This window comes from Echinops telfairi, unplaced genomic scaffold (assembly GCF_000313985.2).
Source record: "Echinops telfairi isolate 266 unplaced genomic scaffold, ASM31398v2 ScPeMD7_7422;HRSCAF=8460, whole genome shotgun sequence".
NCBI classification, from domain to species: domain Eukaryota; kingdom Metazoa; phylum Chordata; class Mammalia; order Afrosoricida; family Tenrecidae; genus Echinops; species Echinops telfairi.
The window spans coordinates 1,831,002-1,846,544 of NW_022111322.1; the positions used below are offsets into that span (position 1 = coordinate 1,831,002).

General features: G+C 55.2%; 1 protein-coding gene across 1 annotated transcript in view; it reads left to right on the plus strand.

Annotated features, from left to right (window-relative positions):
* The window catches only part of SLCO2A1 (solute carrier organic anion transporter family member 2A1), a gene marked incomplete at its 5' end in the record, with an annotated part of 117,876 nt that overhangs the window by 95,539 nt on the left and 6,794 nt on the right, over nucleotides 1-15,543 (plus strand). The window contains 7 exons of the mRNA XM_045297801.1: nucleotides 851-949; nucleotides 3,213-3,349; nucleotides 3,494-3,578; nucleotides 4,142-4,306; nucleotides 7,667-7,859; nucleotides 9,636-9,801; nucleotides 12,290-12,453. Coding sequence (XP_045153736.1) covers nucleotides 851-949; nucleotides 3,213-3,349; nucleotides 3,494-3,578; nucleotides 4,142-4,306; nucleotides 7,667-7,859; nucleotides 9,636-9,801; nucleotides 12,290-12,453 — 1,009 coding nt within the window. The remainder of the gene's footprint in view (nucleotides 1-850; nucleotides 950-3,212; nucleotides 3,350-3,493; nucleotides 3,579-4,141; nucleotides 4,307-7,666; nucleotides 7,860-9,635; nucleotides 9,802-12,289; nucleotides 12,454-15,543) is intronic.

The window sequence follows — 15,543 nt, forward strand, 5'->3', positions numbered from 1 at the left end:
AAGGCAGGGAGATCACAGGCCAGTGGTTGGAGCCAGGTGGATCCAAGATCGATGGAAACGTGGCGGGACTCCCTCCGGCAGTTCTTCTAATCTAGCCGTTTTCAACCTGTGGGATGCGACCCCTCTGGAGGTCAAATGATCCTTTCACAGGGGTCGCCCAATTAATAACAGTAGCACAATTATAGTTATGAAGTAGCAACGAAAATAATTTCATGGTTGGGGGGTCAACACCACATGAGGAACTGTCTTAAAGGGCGGAGGCATTAGGAAGGTTGAGAAGCACTGCTATAGGACAAGGTGGAACTTCCCCTGTGGGTTTCCAAGACTATCACTACAGTCTTTCTCCCACGGAATGGCTGGTGGTTTCAAACAGCTGACCTTGCAGCTAGCACTGCACCACCTGGGTGCCTGGTCTGGACCCAGACCAGGCAAACATGTCCCCAAGGACAGGCTGGGCTCAAGGAAATGCAAAACTGACTGTGGATGACCACGTGCGTGCGCACATCTTCCCCCTTGAAGCCAACCACATTCAGCATCCTCGGGGCCTGCACCCCTGACCAGCCAAATTTGCCCCCCCCCCCAACCAGGCTCACTGGCCTCACACGCTCCGCCTGGACCACCAGCCTTATGGGAAGCTTTGCCCATCAACCCAAGCCTGGGCTGGCTGCTTTCAAATGCTACCATGGCAACAGCTCCTTCTTAGAGGTGCCATCAGTGCACATTTGTGAGGACCAGGGTACCGAGGGTGGTGACATCACGGGAATCCCCCCCAGCTTGGGAACGTGAGGTTGTCATCCCACTCAAGCCCCTCAGTCTCCTTCCCCCCCCCCAACCCCTGCTCTGTTTTCAGCCATCCTGTTTGCCATCGCTGTGTTTGGACCAGCTTTCGGGTACCTGCTGAGCTCGGTCATACTGCAGATCTTCGTGGACTACGGCAGGGTAGACACGGGTGAGTGTGTGGAGAGGATGCCAGTCCACCAGGCAGCCCCCACTGTCTAGTCAGGGCCGAAAATGCCACGGCACTTTGGGTGGCTTCCACTGCCGGTGCCCAGCACCATGTCTCTGACCCCCCTCAGACCACCGGGCGCAGACAGTATGTCCCCCCATCTCTTCACAAGAAAGGTTTGCAGTGAGGAGCTCTTGAGGACCAGGTGAGCTTCTGGTGTTGCCCACACAGTTCCCATCATTCAGAATTTGTTAAAACAAATGATATGGTCTGGGGTTTCTAAGATGTTGATTTCTTTAGGAAAAAAAAAATTAGAGCTCTTTGGAGGGCTTTTTTTTGTTTTTAAGGCACTACATAAAATGCACATGTGGGTGGTGACTCTCATCAGAGGGCCGGGCTGCTGGTTTAAGAATGCGGATACCAGCATTGGGCTGCCCGCGTCTCGTCCTGGCTCCCCCTGGGACTAGCTGAGAGATGTTGGGCGAATCACCGCCTTTCCGGGCTTCATTTCCTCGTCAACAAAATGGGGCAATATCAGTGAAATAGAATTGCTGTGAAGATGATAACATGTTTGATTTCTATTAAGAGGTAAATAAGTGTGATCTCTTATTCTTAAAAAAAGAAAAAGTATAGAATCAGTTACTGTGGACCTTCGAATGAGAAAATGCAGAACACGGACAAGGCCAGGATGAATCCAAAAAGCAAACCAAAGCCATTGCCCTTGCCTTGATTTGGATGCCGTGGCCCTGCAGGACAGAGTAGAATGGCCCATACAGTTTCCAGTACCTCAGTATTTACTGCGGACGCAGACGTCCATCCTTTTCCTCCACAGAGTGGCTGGTGGGTTTGAACCACTGATGTCCTGATTACTAGCGGAGTGCTTAACCACTGCACCACCAGGCTCCTTCAGGATGACTTCTTCCTTCTTTCTGCCATCAAGTCGATGCTGCCTCATAGGGTCCGATAGGACAGGGCAGAACTGCTTTCTCCTCCTGTCAACAGTTACGGGGGACTCTAGCCAGGGCTTATTGCCTCTCTAAGCTTGGCCTACACAGACCTAACTTCCCACCAGCCAGGGAGGGTCAGTGTCAGAACCCAGGGACCGGCAATGTGCTTTGGAAATTCCAAGGAAGAAGGGACCAAACGAATGATGGACCCAAGTGGGGCTTCCTCCAGAGGTAACATTTGCAGGATGGAATTCCACAGGTAGCCAGGTGGGTGAAGGCATTCCCAGATGAAGGGCACCACCTGAACAAAGCCACGGATGGAAAGTGTGGAGAGTGTGGAGGTGGCTTGTGGGGCTTCCACTTGCTGGCCGGTGTAGTTGGAAGGCAGGTCTGAGCCAGACCCTTAAAAATGGCACCCCACCAGTGCCTGGCACACAGATCAGAGCCTTCTGGTCTCATAAAGAAATTGGGTGGGAGTGAAACCCAGCCATGCTGCCAAAGCCCACAGACTCCTGTCCCCGGCACTGTCATCAGTGCTGCAGATGGAAGAGGAAAGCCAGGGAGTTCCTGCCCCTGGGCCAGGCCAGCCACGAGGCCACCAACGGCATCGCCCATCTTGGGCAAGTGTGCAGAAACGCCTGTTGTCATGGGGCACGCTTCTGCCTTCTCCGTCTGCCCGTGCGCATTTCGTAGGGAAACACGGCAGCGGCAGCAGACTGCCATGTGGGCAGGGAGAAAGCTTCCCCTTCATAGACCACACCCTGCTGATGACAGGTGGCTGGGTCCCCAGAGGCTGATGGGGCCTCGTTTTTCTAGGGGACAGTAAAGCTGGGGGCCAGAAGGGTTCAGTAAGAAGAGTGCGGATTTGGGCACTAGGTTTAAAATTGATCAGTGAATTGCCACTTAAGAGCCTGGAACCAGAACAAAAACGTAACCTCGGGTCTCCAGTTTTGAGATTGGTTAGAGGCGGATACACTTGCCAAAAGAACCCAGTGGGATAACACGCGTAAAACACGTGATCTGTGACCTCCAGGGGATCAGCTGCCCTCATCGTTATTCCTGCCACGAGTTAGGGATGAAAGAAGAAGTGGTGAAAGTGGCGTCCTTCAGCCCGTGGGTGTTTTTGGCCTACGTGCAGCGAGGGGCACTGTGTCTCTGGGAAGATTAGAACGTCTTCGCTTTAGGGCATTCATGGCTTAGCTCCTCTCCCTCTGGAGGAGGAAGCCACAGAAATGCCCCTTGAACAGAAGGTCTCTGTGTAGTAAGCCGAGCTCAGACATTCAGGTAACAAACCCCTGTGTTCTTCGGTCTCTCTGCAGCCACAGTTAACTTGAGCCCCGGCGACCCCCGATGGATTGGAGCCTGGTGGCTGGGCCTGCTCATTTCCTCGGCCTGCCTGGTTGTCATCTCTTGCCCCTTTTTCTTCTTCCCTCGATCGATGTCCCAAGGACTGGAGGTAAGGTGCCCCGAGCCCATGACTTCAGCTTGAAGAGCTTTAGAAAGGGAGGCAGGTGGCATGGAACCCCAGAGACCAGAGGAGGCAAGGGCCCCGGGAAGGGTAGCTGCAGGGCATCACCACTCACTCCTTTTCTGCCGGCAGGAGTCTGATTCCATTTCCATGGAGGACGAGAGAAGAAAGATAAGAGAAGTCGAGTCAAGAAAGACGCTGGTGGCTTTCATTAAATGTAAGCGTCTGCCCAGAGACCCTGCATGGACTGGCTCGGGGGCGGGGGTGTGGGGGGTAGTCAGGGTGTGCCCCAACCTACACGGTAGCAACAGGTGGTCCTCACCTCCACGTGTTCCTGCAGCTCGGCAGGGGTGTCACCAGGGATGGGGCCTGGGGCCTCTGCTTCATCACAGGTACCAGGAGCCCCGAATGTAAGCCAGACCTCCAGGCAGGCTCAGCCCCACCTCCATCCCGTGGCCTGGCCTCTGTGTTCCTCCTTCTCCTCTGTGTGGAGGGGACTGTCCCCGATGTTGTCGTCATTCCGTCTGCCCGCAGCCTGATGATCCCTCGTAGGCATACCCTTACTTCCTTTAGTCTGTGAGCGTGCTGTGTGCGAATCTTCAGTGGCTGCGTGCTTCTGGGCTGGCCTAGGAGCGTGTTTATTGCCTCTGTTTCCGCTCTGAAGTAGGGAAGAGAAGGCCCTGGAAGAAAGGAGAAGGGCAGTGGCCCTCTGTCTCACAGCACCTTTTCGATGGTCAGTCTGTCCTGAAAGCCGGGCCCCTCACAATGGTCCCTTTGCAGGCTTCCCCCGCATCTTCCTAAAGCTCCTGATGAACCCGCTCTTCATGCTGGTGGTCCTGGCCCAGTGTACCTTCTCCTCCGTCATCGCCGGCCTCTCCACGTTCCTCAACAAGTACCTGGAGAAGCAGTATGGCACCTCTGCAGCTTATGCCAACTTCCTCATCGGTGAGTCGGCCAGGGACAGCAGAAGCTGGTGGGCCTGCCCGAGGGCGAGGCCAGGTCTCCGGTCACCCACAGGGGCAGGGGGAGAGAGGTACGAAGGCCAGACCAGACACAGGCAGGAGCCGGAGGAGAAAGGATTTGAAGGGCATTTTTCCTGATTGGCGATCCAGAATGTTCTTGGCAGGTTTCTGGGTCCCTATCTTTCCAGTCAGAAGGTCATCTCAGGGTTTCCCCTTCCTACATGGGTGGGGGCTGGGGACTGCCTTCCTCCCCGTCAGCGGGTTTGGAAGTCTGACAGCCTCCCAAAGGCCCTGACATCTTGAGGGCCACAGAGGAAGGAGATGGGGGGATGGAATTTGAGGCTGGTCACAGGCGTTCTTCTCCTAGGACTTGTGTGCATTTGCTTGGGTAAGGCAATGTGCTGCCAGTGCTTCTCAAACCGGACACAGCTCACAAAGCACCCACTGCCACCGCGTCCGTGGAGGCTCATGGGGACCCTGTGTAGAGCTTGGGGGCTGGAAGTCCTCATCTTTCTCTTTGGGGATGGCAGATGGCTCTGAACTGTGGCTGGTGGTCCAGTGCCTTCCCAAAACGTGCCTCCATCAGAGCAAAAGCAGCGGCCATCAGTGGGATTCCGCACCTGGACGACCCCCACGGGGGTTACAGGAGAACCCTACTTCAGAGGTTGCCATAGCTCTGACCCTTCAGCAGGCCTCTCTTTTATGGCACCCGGGAGTGGATTCAAACCACTCAAGTTCAGTTAGTAGCTGAGAGCTCAATGGCTTGCAACACCCAGCGACACTGCCATCAAGCCAGCCCTACACATAGTGACCCCACATTGGGTTTGAGGCTATAAATCTCTACACGAGCAGACAGCCTCATCTTTCTTCCCCAGAGGGACTGGTGGGCTTGAACCACTGACTTTTGGGTTATCAGCCTGACACCTAGTCCACAGCGCCACCAGGTATCCCTAAGGTCCCTTCCTTGAGAACTTCAAAAAGCAGAGATGCCTAGACGCTCCTCCTCCATTCCCACCCCCCTGGATGAATGAAGCCGAGATCTCTGGAGGAGGGGCCCAGTACCACACTCTACACTAATGTAGAAATCCCTTTGGGTCTAAGCGTGAGGACCCAATGAGCAGGTCACCTTGACCGTGGGCATGGTCACGTTGCATAGCTGCTGCCAACCTCCAGGAAAGCCAGGCCCACTTCACCCAGCTCAGCTGCTGGGTCCCATGAACTGGTTGGTGAAATTAGTCAGGAGTCGCTTCTAAGCAAGTCCTTACAGAGAGCTCCTGTGATCCAAACGTCCAGCAAAACACTGTTCTTCCATCAGCCTCCACAGGATCCTGAGGCTCATCAGCTCCAGACCAGAATGTCCTTTCCTCAGTCAGAAACCAGGAGAAGCAGTGATGGATGTACCCATGCCCGTGCCCAGAGCCTGGGGACAGTCACAGGGCAGCTCTGAGCCCTGTTGGCCCTCAGTCCTTAAGTGGATGGAGACCTTCCTCAACATCCCCGCCCAGAAGCTCTTCTTCCTATTAGATTCTTGTTCTCATGCCCACCACCCACCCAACCCTAACCAGCCCCCACAAGACCACTAGCCAGCCCTTCTTCCCTCTTGCCCACAAAACATAATGCTGCTCTAGTGGCTGGGAGGGGACCCAAGGGGAAAACGTGTATCTCCTGTGTTCAGGGACATCCCTTCATCCAGCCACATTATGTTGGAGGTCCTACTGCACCCCAGATGGAGTCCCTGGATGGTGCAAACAGATGGCACACTCAGCTGGTAACGGCAAGGTTGGAGGTTCAAATCTACCCAGAGGCCCCTCAGAATAACGTCCGCTGGCCACTGGAAACCTCACGGAGCACCTGCGTGGTTCTGTGCCTGTCCAGAGTCCTCCCTGAGGTGGGCGTGTTGCCCTGAGTCTGAGGCGCAGCAATAGCGATTGGGACAGAAACCTCCTCCTAGGCACTGTCTCCATCTAATGAGAAAGGAGAGTGACTCTTCTTCACGTGTATGCTAATCTCAAACTAGACTCTTTAAATGAACTTTTGTTTGGGGTTTAGAAAAACACAGGTTAGCGTGAAAAACCAATGCTTCAGACATCTACAGACTAGGAGGGGACAGTTCCCTTGACGCTCCCCTGGGACAGCGACAGGTTGTGTGCCCCCCCCCCCCTACTGCTTCTACGCATTCTCTGACTTACGGACACAGGCTCCTTTTACACAATGGACTGGTATCTTATAGCTGTGTGTTGGTGGGCTCTGAGTTGGGCGTGTGGAGCAAGGGCAGAGAGTCCCCCATGCCCTCAGCCTCTGCCCCAGCCCTGGAGCACCTTCGGGGCATCGGACCCCCTAGCTCAGCAACCTGATCCTGGCTGCATTCACCCTAATTATCTGCTCCTCCAGTGTGAACCACACTTCTCAGCCCCATAGCCACTGCCCCAGGGGTTCCTGGGAGTCTGCCTAAGCCCCCCACCTGGCAGGCCTTGGCCAATCCTCTGCCAGCTGAGTTAGATCTCTGGGCCACAGGCCTGTCCCTGAGCTCAGTCGGACAGCAGAGGTCCCTGAGTCTAACAGTCTCGGGAATGGAATTGTGTTTCCAGCCTTCACTGCTACCCCTCATTCCCCCAGGAGTGAGACCCCTCCAGTCTCCAAACAAACTGCAGAAAGCCGGTCTTGCAATCTGCCAGCCTCCTGCATGGGTGCCCATGGCAGTCCAGGGCCAGTGCAGGTGGCTCCCTGGCACTTCTGACCTCTCACGTGGTCCTCACCTCCCCGGCCTTCAGTCCAGGACTGGTTCACTGGCAGGCATCACCCCACATGGTCAGTGAAGGTACAACAAAGGGGCCGGGCAACAGAAGGTGCTTCCCAAAGCACGTTCAACCCATAGCCCTCTGGCCCCATTTCTTCCTTGTGCGTGCCATGCACAGACAGAGCAGTGCCCTCGATTGAGATCACACTGCCGTGTGGACTTAGAACAGTGCCTGGCAAATGGCACATGCACATTAAGTGTGGGCTGTTGCCATCATAGGGCACAGTGGATTACAAATCGGGCAGCCAACTGCCTGCAACCAGCAGCTTCAAACATCCTGTTGCTCCAGGGGAGAGAAGACGTGTCTCTCTGCTCCTACAATGAACGGCAGTCAAATCCAAGGGCAGCCCTACTCTGACCTCAGGTTGCTGTGCATCAAAGTCACTCTGTAGCAGTGAGTTTGTTGTGCTTTGTTTTGGGGTGAAATGGGCTTCGGTGTCAGGGCACTGGGTGCTGCTCTTATTGTGCAGCGAAGCAAACGCTTCCCCCTGAAGCTGTGACCTGAGTCGCTTCCGTCCCCTCCCCTCCTCTCCTCTTCTCCCGCAGGCGCACTGAACCTTCCCTCGGCTGCACTGGGGATGCTGTTTGGAGGAATCCTCATGAAGCGTTTTGCTTTCTCTTTGCAAACCATTCCCCGGGTGGCCAGCACCATCCTCACCATCGCCCTTATCTTCTCCATCCCTCTCTTCTTCATGGGCTGCTGCTCCAGCCCAACCGTGGCCGAGATCTACTCGCCCAGGTAAGAGGACCGAGGGGGCCCTGGGACCAGAGCCAGACCCGGGCTGCCATCTGGCCTGCTGGGTCCTCAGCGCCTCTCTCTCCTTCTCACTTTTGGAACTGATCTCTCACGCGGCGGGTGAAAGCATCCATCCATGAGAAGAGAGGCCAAAGGGTCCTAGTGGACCACTGGGCCATCAGGGTTAGGGTTCTGTTTTTATGAAACACCCAAACCAGATGCGTGTGGTCCCAGGATGGTCCCAGGATGGGCTGAGAACCACAGGAACCGGGAAGTAGGGTATGTTTCGCGAAAGCTCTGTGCTGGCTAGAATTACTGAGGTTCCTTGAGCTGCTGGAGAGACGAGAAGAGGAGGCTTGGGAAGATCTGGAGAAGAACAGGGACCGTGACGGCAGATCCGAGAACGTGCAGCGGGAGAAACAAAGGGCAGGCAAAGCTGACCTGCCAGGTTGCATAGAGCCATGTGGGATACAAGTTGTAAGTCTACCTTCAGGCTCAGGAAGGTACAGGGTGGCTGTGGGTCGGCATCGGCTCGAGGCCATGAGTCTGGTTTTGGGTGGTGGATCGGGGCCGGATGCTGAGCAAGCGTTTGAGTTTGAAATGTTGAAACGGGCCGCACCGTTTCACAACCTTTCAGGTTTGGCCGGCTGAGATGGCAGTGTTCAGATGTCTCTGACCGCGTCACGTGTCTCGTTTCTCTTTAAACTCACCTTCTCTGTCTGTGGCGGGGGAAGAAGAGGAGAGGCCCAAGGAAGGGAGCGTTGTTCAGGTTGGGGACACCCGGCTGGTGTCTGCTGGTCCTCTGTGGGCCGACTGTGGGTGGGGAGAAGCGAGAAGGCTGGACGGCTTCCACTGGGGGGTGATAGCACAAGCCTTCATGAGCGGCAGGTCTGGCGCTGCACTGTGCTAGTGAGAGAGAGTGACTTCTCTCATCCGAGAAGGGAGGGTAACCCATTGTAGAGCAACTGGGATGCCTATGCACAACGAGCCCTCTGCCCAGTGCCAAGCACATAGGAGGAGATGGGCCAGAAATGTTGCATGTCACTAGTACATAGCCACGCCTATGCACGCAAGCAAGGCCACAGCGCGAGAAGACCAGGCAACATTTCCTTCTTGATGTGTAGGTCACCATGGGTCAGAGCCAACACACCCTCAACTCACATCAGCAACAGCACTGATGCCGCTGCTTCAGCAAAGCTCTGGGCTGGTTTACGTGGCCCTATCCCGATCCTCCCCGAAGGACGTCATGCACAGGATGGCGCAGACCAGAGAGCAGCTGGGGAATGACTCTTGGTTGACATTCAGGGGTATCGAGTGACCTGGGCAATGTCTATATAGGCCTAGGAGGCAGGCAGCCAATTGGACCCCAGATTGTCTCCTGGGGGTCCCGCCACTCCCCAAGCCTGAGCACGGGCGGAATTGCCAAGAAACATTGCCTCTGGCTTTCTGCCCCGATTTTCTCCTTAGAGGCCCGGCGGTGAGGAGGGCCTGCCGCACTGGTGGGGAGCTGCCAGCCAGCCCTTCTCCGTCTCCTTGGGTTTGGTCTGGGAAGCACATGGGTGGGGCTCCAAGTGGTGGAAGAAATGGAGAGGTGCCATGACCACCAGCCAGCAACAAATTCACTGTTGGCTCCAACAGGCATCATTCAGTGGCCCGCGCCCAAAACAAACACAGACGCGCAGGCACGTTCAGCAGGCCTGGGGCGCACACTGGGCTGGAGAGCGGAGTTTTCCCTTTGGTCTTGCCTTGTTTGATTCCCGTTTCCTGTTTTGCTGGCAGCACATCAAGTACTATACATCCACAGGCTCTCGCCTGCCGCAGGGACTGCTCGTGCCCAGATTCCTTCTTCCACCCTGTCTGTGGCGACAACGGGATCGAGTACCTCTCCCCGTGCCATGCCGGCTGCACCCAGATCAACAGCAGTTACATTGCCTCCAAACAAATGGTGAGGGTAGCTGGGGCCTGGAGGCGGGGGGAGGCTGCTCTCTGTCACCAACTGTGTCCCTGCTCAGGGAAGGGCAGGGTCTCTCTCTCTCTCTCTCTCTCTCTCTCATTACCCTCATCCTGTCCTGGCTGGCCTCCTCTGAGTAACACCCTCTGCTCTTTGCCTAGGGCCATGACCAGATAGCCACTGCCCAAAGACAATGCTGTCCACAAATTCAGATGCCAGTCACCCAACAATGCCCAGAGCAGACACAGGCCAAAGCACTTCTTCAACCAAGGCCTTCGAGCCTCGTCCTGACCAATCCTTGTAGCCATGTTGCAAAGCCATCAATGGCAGAAGCCCTCTAAGGTGTGGGCATTAAAGTAAAAGCCAGGAACCAGAGTAGACGGTATTTGGTTGAACCCTTCTGATCCCAGATGAGGCCACTCAGCTGGCTGAAGTTAGCGCTATTTAGTGTAGTCTTGAGATGGGCACCCGGAGCCCCAGCTCAGTGCCAGGCTCTCCCCTTCAAGGTGTGGCATTGCCTAGCCTTGTGTAGCCATCAGCCCACACTCACTGCCGCTCATTGATGGGGTCCTCTCCATCCTGTCATGCTCGCTGTGGCTCCCACCTTCCAGACGGCCAGCAACAAACCAGCTCGACAAACAAACAAATACGTCAGAAAAGCAATGAGCCAGGGCGCCTGGGAGCCTTCTTGAGGCTGGAGGTCAGGGAAGGTCTCCTCGAGGAGACAACATCCAAGAAGCCCCTTCGAAGGGCTGGGAGGGATAAATTCCAGGTGAAGGGCATAGCACGTGCAAGGCCTCAGGCCATGAATGAGCTGGGTATGCCCCAGGAGAGAGAAGGGCAGGATCAGTGTGCCCGATGGGGAGCAACATCGGGGGTTGCAGCCATCTTGTCCAGAACTAACTTCCGAGCTTCCCAGCAGTCAAGGTAAAAAGGGCACACAGTTTTCACCCTCGAATAGAAGGAGGCTTTCCTGCTCACCAGTTCCAATCCTGACCCTCTGAGTGCAATGCAAATGAAATGGCCACTGCACACTCTAAGAGACGGGGGCTGTCCGGGTGAATGACACAACAGCGTGGTCAGGGAGGCAGGTGGGACGAAGTTGAATAGGCCAGGCCCAGGGTGAGTTTTCTAGGAGTCGTGGGAAGTCTGTGAGTCCCTAAGGACTCCCCCCGGAGCAGAACACATCTCATTTCCTTAAGCCTATGTGGAGGGCATGCGCAAGACTAGCCCGGTTTACCAGCTCCCCCTGAGAGGACTGGTCAGGGCTCCTCCCACAACCACGTCTGACAGAAGGAACACAAGGAGTTCCAAGCTGGAGGAGTCTGTGGTGGTGTCTGTGGTTTTCTTATTGTTATTTACTCACCTCTGACTCATCTACTTGCAGAAATAATTTGGATGAGTTTTCTAAGAATCGTACCAGCATACAAGACCCAAATCCATTAGCAGCAGATAATAAAGAGGGGGGGGGGAATCTAATACACTTTAAGGAAAAATAATCTATACAATACAAATCTAGATGAAGAGAAAGTATTGCCAGACTGTCCATCATTTACCTCTGAGCTTCCTAGCAGCCAGGGTAAAGAGGGTGCATCGTACTTGTCATTTGGTTAAAGGAAGCATATCAGCTCATCCGTTCCCATTCTGATCCCTCAAGTACCATGGCACTGAAATGGTCACAGGGTGGACCATCGGGCTCTGCAAGAAGGAGGGTGAGGACCCTGGGCCATCAGCAGTGGCCACCATGGTAATCCACACAAGTGCTGAGCCCTGTGGCCGTTCTGATTTTGAGGCCCTTCCCTGGGCCTCTCTATGGGCAGCAGGACTTGCTCTCAGACAGGAGGCTGCAGCAAAGGCCGTATGGATTCAGAGCCCAAGGGGCATTATCATGTTTCCATTGTTATTCACCTTGGATTTATACCTTCCCCTGCAGCAGACACACGAACAGCAAAAACCACCCCCCACACTCCAGTGTGGCCGGGTAGAGAGTGGCCTGGCTCAGAGGAGAGCCCTGGGCCATGGCTGGACAGCTCGATGTGGCAGAAACTGCTGGAGGAGCTCGGGCCCAAGCTGGATGGCAGCATCTATAGCAGCGGTTCTCAACCTTCCTAAAGCCACAACCCTTTAATGCAGTTCCTCATGTCGTGGTGACCCCCGAACCATAAAATTATTTTCATCGCTACTTCATAACTGTCATTTTGCTACTGTTATGAATCAGGCAACCCCTGTGAAAGGGCCATTCGATTCCCAAAGGGGTGGAGACCCACAGGCTGAGAACTGCTAGTCTATAGGATCAGAGGTGGGACCCATGGAGCACCCTGAAACTCTCACCCAGCCTCCTCTTCTACCTTGGCCTCCAGCCTCGCCTGGATCTAGGTGACCCCTAGGGGACATGGAGAGCAGAGGGGTTGGAACCTGAGGGAGTGTCTAGCAAGAATGGGCACAGAGGTGAAATGCTAACTGCCGACTTGTCCTCTTCTAGGTCTATTTGAAGTGCCACTGTGTGGCTGACGGAGCCGGCTCAGCAAATTCGGGGTCCTGCCCCATCTCCTGTGCCCACTACCTGCTCCCCACCATCTTCCTCTTCTCCTTTATGGCCCTGATAGCCTGCATCGCCCACAACCCCCTCTACATGATGGTTCTGCGGTGAGTGACCCCTCCTGGCCAGGCTGGGCTGCTCCTTCCCTGGGCTTCCCTGGGACTGTACAGCCAGCTGCCTGCTCATCTCTCCTTCCTTTGCTGGCCCCTGGAGTCCTTTGAATAGCAATGTGCAAGAAGCTTTTGATGGTATCTGCCAGGCGGCAGTGAGAGGCGGGTGTTGTCCTGGACCAGCCTCTGTGCTGAGCACCTCACTGCGACCGTTCCTCAGTCCTCACCGCACCAGCCCCATCGACACCTCCATTCTGCACAAGGGAGCTTAAATCACCACCCACAGATGCAGAGCCAAGGTGGCTGAGCAACGCATTGAAATTAGACTGCCCAGCGCCACCATGTGGGAATGCCTGTAGATCCTCTTACTCTTGGATCTTACCAGAAGTGGCAGGAAGGAGGAGAATGCAGCTGGACCCAAAAAGTCGAGGAAAGAAGGTTCCAGAAATACAAAGGGGGGAGGCTCTGGAAAAGGATAGACATGAGTAGGGCTTAGTGTGCTGGAGTCACGAGTCCAGCAGAGAGAGAGAGGCTGGCCAGAGCAGGAGGGGGAAGGAGAGGGAGAGGGGCTCCCCCTGAGGGTTACACTAGAGTGATCCTGCCTCCTTCTCAGCCTCGGCCCCCAAGTTCCCCTAGCCCACAGCCTGTCTGCCTCGCTGTCCTATCCTCCCTCAGAGAAGAATCCTAGGAATTGGATCCGGGTGCTGGGCTCGAGGTCACACACTGACCGGATGTCTTTGGCTGTTGCCTCTGTTTCCTCGTTTATGAACTAGCGACATCTGCTTCAAAGGGTTAGATGACTGTTTACGTTGTCAACCCCGATACTCAGCATACTGGTTGGGATCCCTGGTCAAGCCCACAAACACTCCCCAGGAGAAAGATGAGGCAGTCTGCTTTACTCTGTCCCAAAGAAGGTGCTCCGGTGGTGTAGTGGTTATGGGTTGGGCTTCTCGGCGTGGTGCTCTGTCCAATAGGGGTGCTATGAGTCAGGGTCAATTGATGACAATGAGTTTGAGGTGGTTTGGATTTATGTATTGGTCAATTAATGATCACTGAAAGTTACTGCCTCAGAAACTCACAGGGGCAGTTCTACCATGTCCTATAGGGTCTCTATGAGTCAGCATCAACTCAATGGCAGTGAGTTTGTTTTTTATTGGTTTGGGGGGGTTTGCTCTGATTAACAAAATAGTGGGGCCCAGTGGTGTAATGGTTACACGTTGGGTTGCCGAAAACAAGGTCAGAAGTTTGAAACTACCCGCTGTTTTGCAGGGAAAAGACGGGCTTTCTACTCCTGTAAAGAGTTACAGACTCTGAGGGGCACAGCGGCAGTGCCACCCCGTCCTGTAGGGTCACTATGAGTCACCATTGAGTCAATGGAAGTGAGCGTGTTTTGGTTTGTTTTTTTAATAACCAAATGGAAGTCATTATTAACAGATTACTCGGGGCTCCTGAGGCGCTCTGGTAGCACGCCTCTGCTAACAGAAAGCTGGCCAGCTGAACCCATCAACTGCTCCAGGGCAAAAGATACGGCGTTCCAATTCTCAGAGACCCTTGCCGTGGAAGCCCCATGGGGCGGTTCTCTGCCCTAGCGAGTCGCCGTGCATCAGAACTGAATTGGGTTTTAGCCTGGGATTTTACTCTCTTTGTAAACTGCCCACGGGAGCCCCAGGTATGAGTTAGCTGCTAACTGCAAGGTCATAGCCACCCTGTAGGTAGAACAGTACTTTTGGGGTCTTGTGACTGTAAATCTTTATGGGAGCAGTCTCATCTTTCTGCCTCGGTGTGGCTGGTGGGTTTGAACTGCTGACCTCACAGCATAGCCAAGAGCATGACCATCACATTGCACTCAGTTCTTCTTGCCCCTGGAGCCCCATGGAGCGGGGGAGGGGGGGCACCACAAAGGCACCCAGTACACGTTTCACACCCAATGGGTCTATGTTGCTGCTGAACAACGCTGAGTTTGGGGGGGCCACTGCTGGGTTTGCAGGTGGCCTGGGGGGGCAAAGCTTGGTCCTCCTTTAAGGGTGATCGCTGCAACCTCAGCTTGAGAAGCCCCAGGTGAAGAGCAGGCAGGATCGAGCACTCATGGCATCCCCAGCAGGAGCGTACAGGGCCCAAGCATACTGCCCCCGCCATGGGCACCCTCGCCTCTTCTGTAGCCCCCTGCTCGGTACACTCCATGTCTAGGTGCTTGCCCTCAAGCTCCCTTTTGCCATTTAGATAGACCAAGGTGGACGTGTACCCTGAGGTGGGCCTGAGGGATGCCAGGATGAGAACAGACAGTGTCCTGCGGGAGGCCCTGGGAAGCCCCACAGAGGGAGCCATGCTGTCAGGTCACCTCCCAGGGGACTCCCATCCAAGCCCAGAGGTGGGGAAGGAGCACAGAGCAGAGTGTCATTCCAAGCCTACAGGCGGGCAACTTGCGCATCTTCTAGCAAAAGCTACCCCTTCCAAGTCTGTGATGGAGGGGCTGGGATGAACCCGAAAAGGAGACTCCCAGATAGTTTAAGGAGAAATCCCAGTGGGAGAGGTGAGAGATGGGGTGTGATTTAGCGTGAGCAGGTGAAGTTTAAAGCTAATGTTACAGGTGACCCAAGTATTCTTGGTGTCAGGTCTGGACCCAGCCAGAGTGGAGTCCAACCTGGGAGGGAAGGTCAGGGGGAGATGCACAATAGTGCGAGCGTGGCAGGAAGCAGCATTAGATCAGGGCCTGGGGGTGGGGGGTGAGGGGGTGGGGGGAACAGGAGGGGTGCAGTCACAATCGAGGACCCCCTGGGTGGACTCAAACCTCCAGCCTTGCGGTTGGCAGCCCAGCAGGTTAGCTTTGCACCACCCCACAATGCGAAGACTCAGGTGGCTTCTGTTACAGGCTGGGTGGTGGGAGGGTTGTACCGGTGTCAAAGGGGCACCCATTGGGCTTGGCTGTGAGGCATTTTCTAGTGGCGGGCCCTGCTCCTGGGGGGTATTGCCTCCCTGGATTGTTTCTTGAAGGAGCGCTGGCAGTGGGCAGGGGCTATGGAGGGCTGGGCATGGCTCCTGCCTGCTCCTCCTCACTGTCAGGTCAACTCTGAACAAACCCACGGGCAA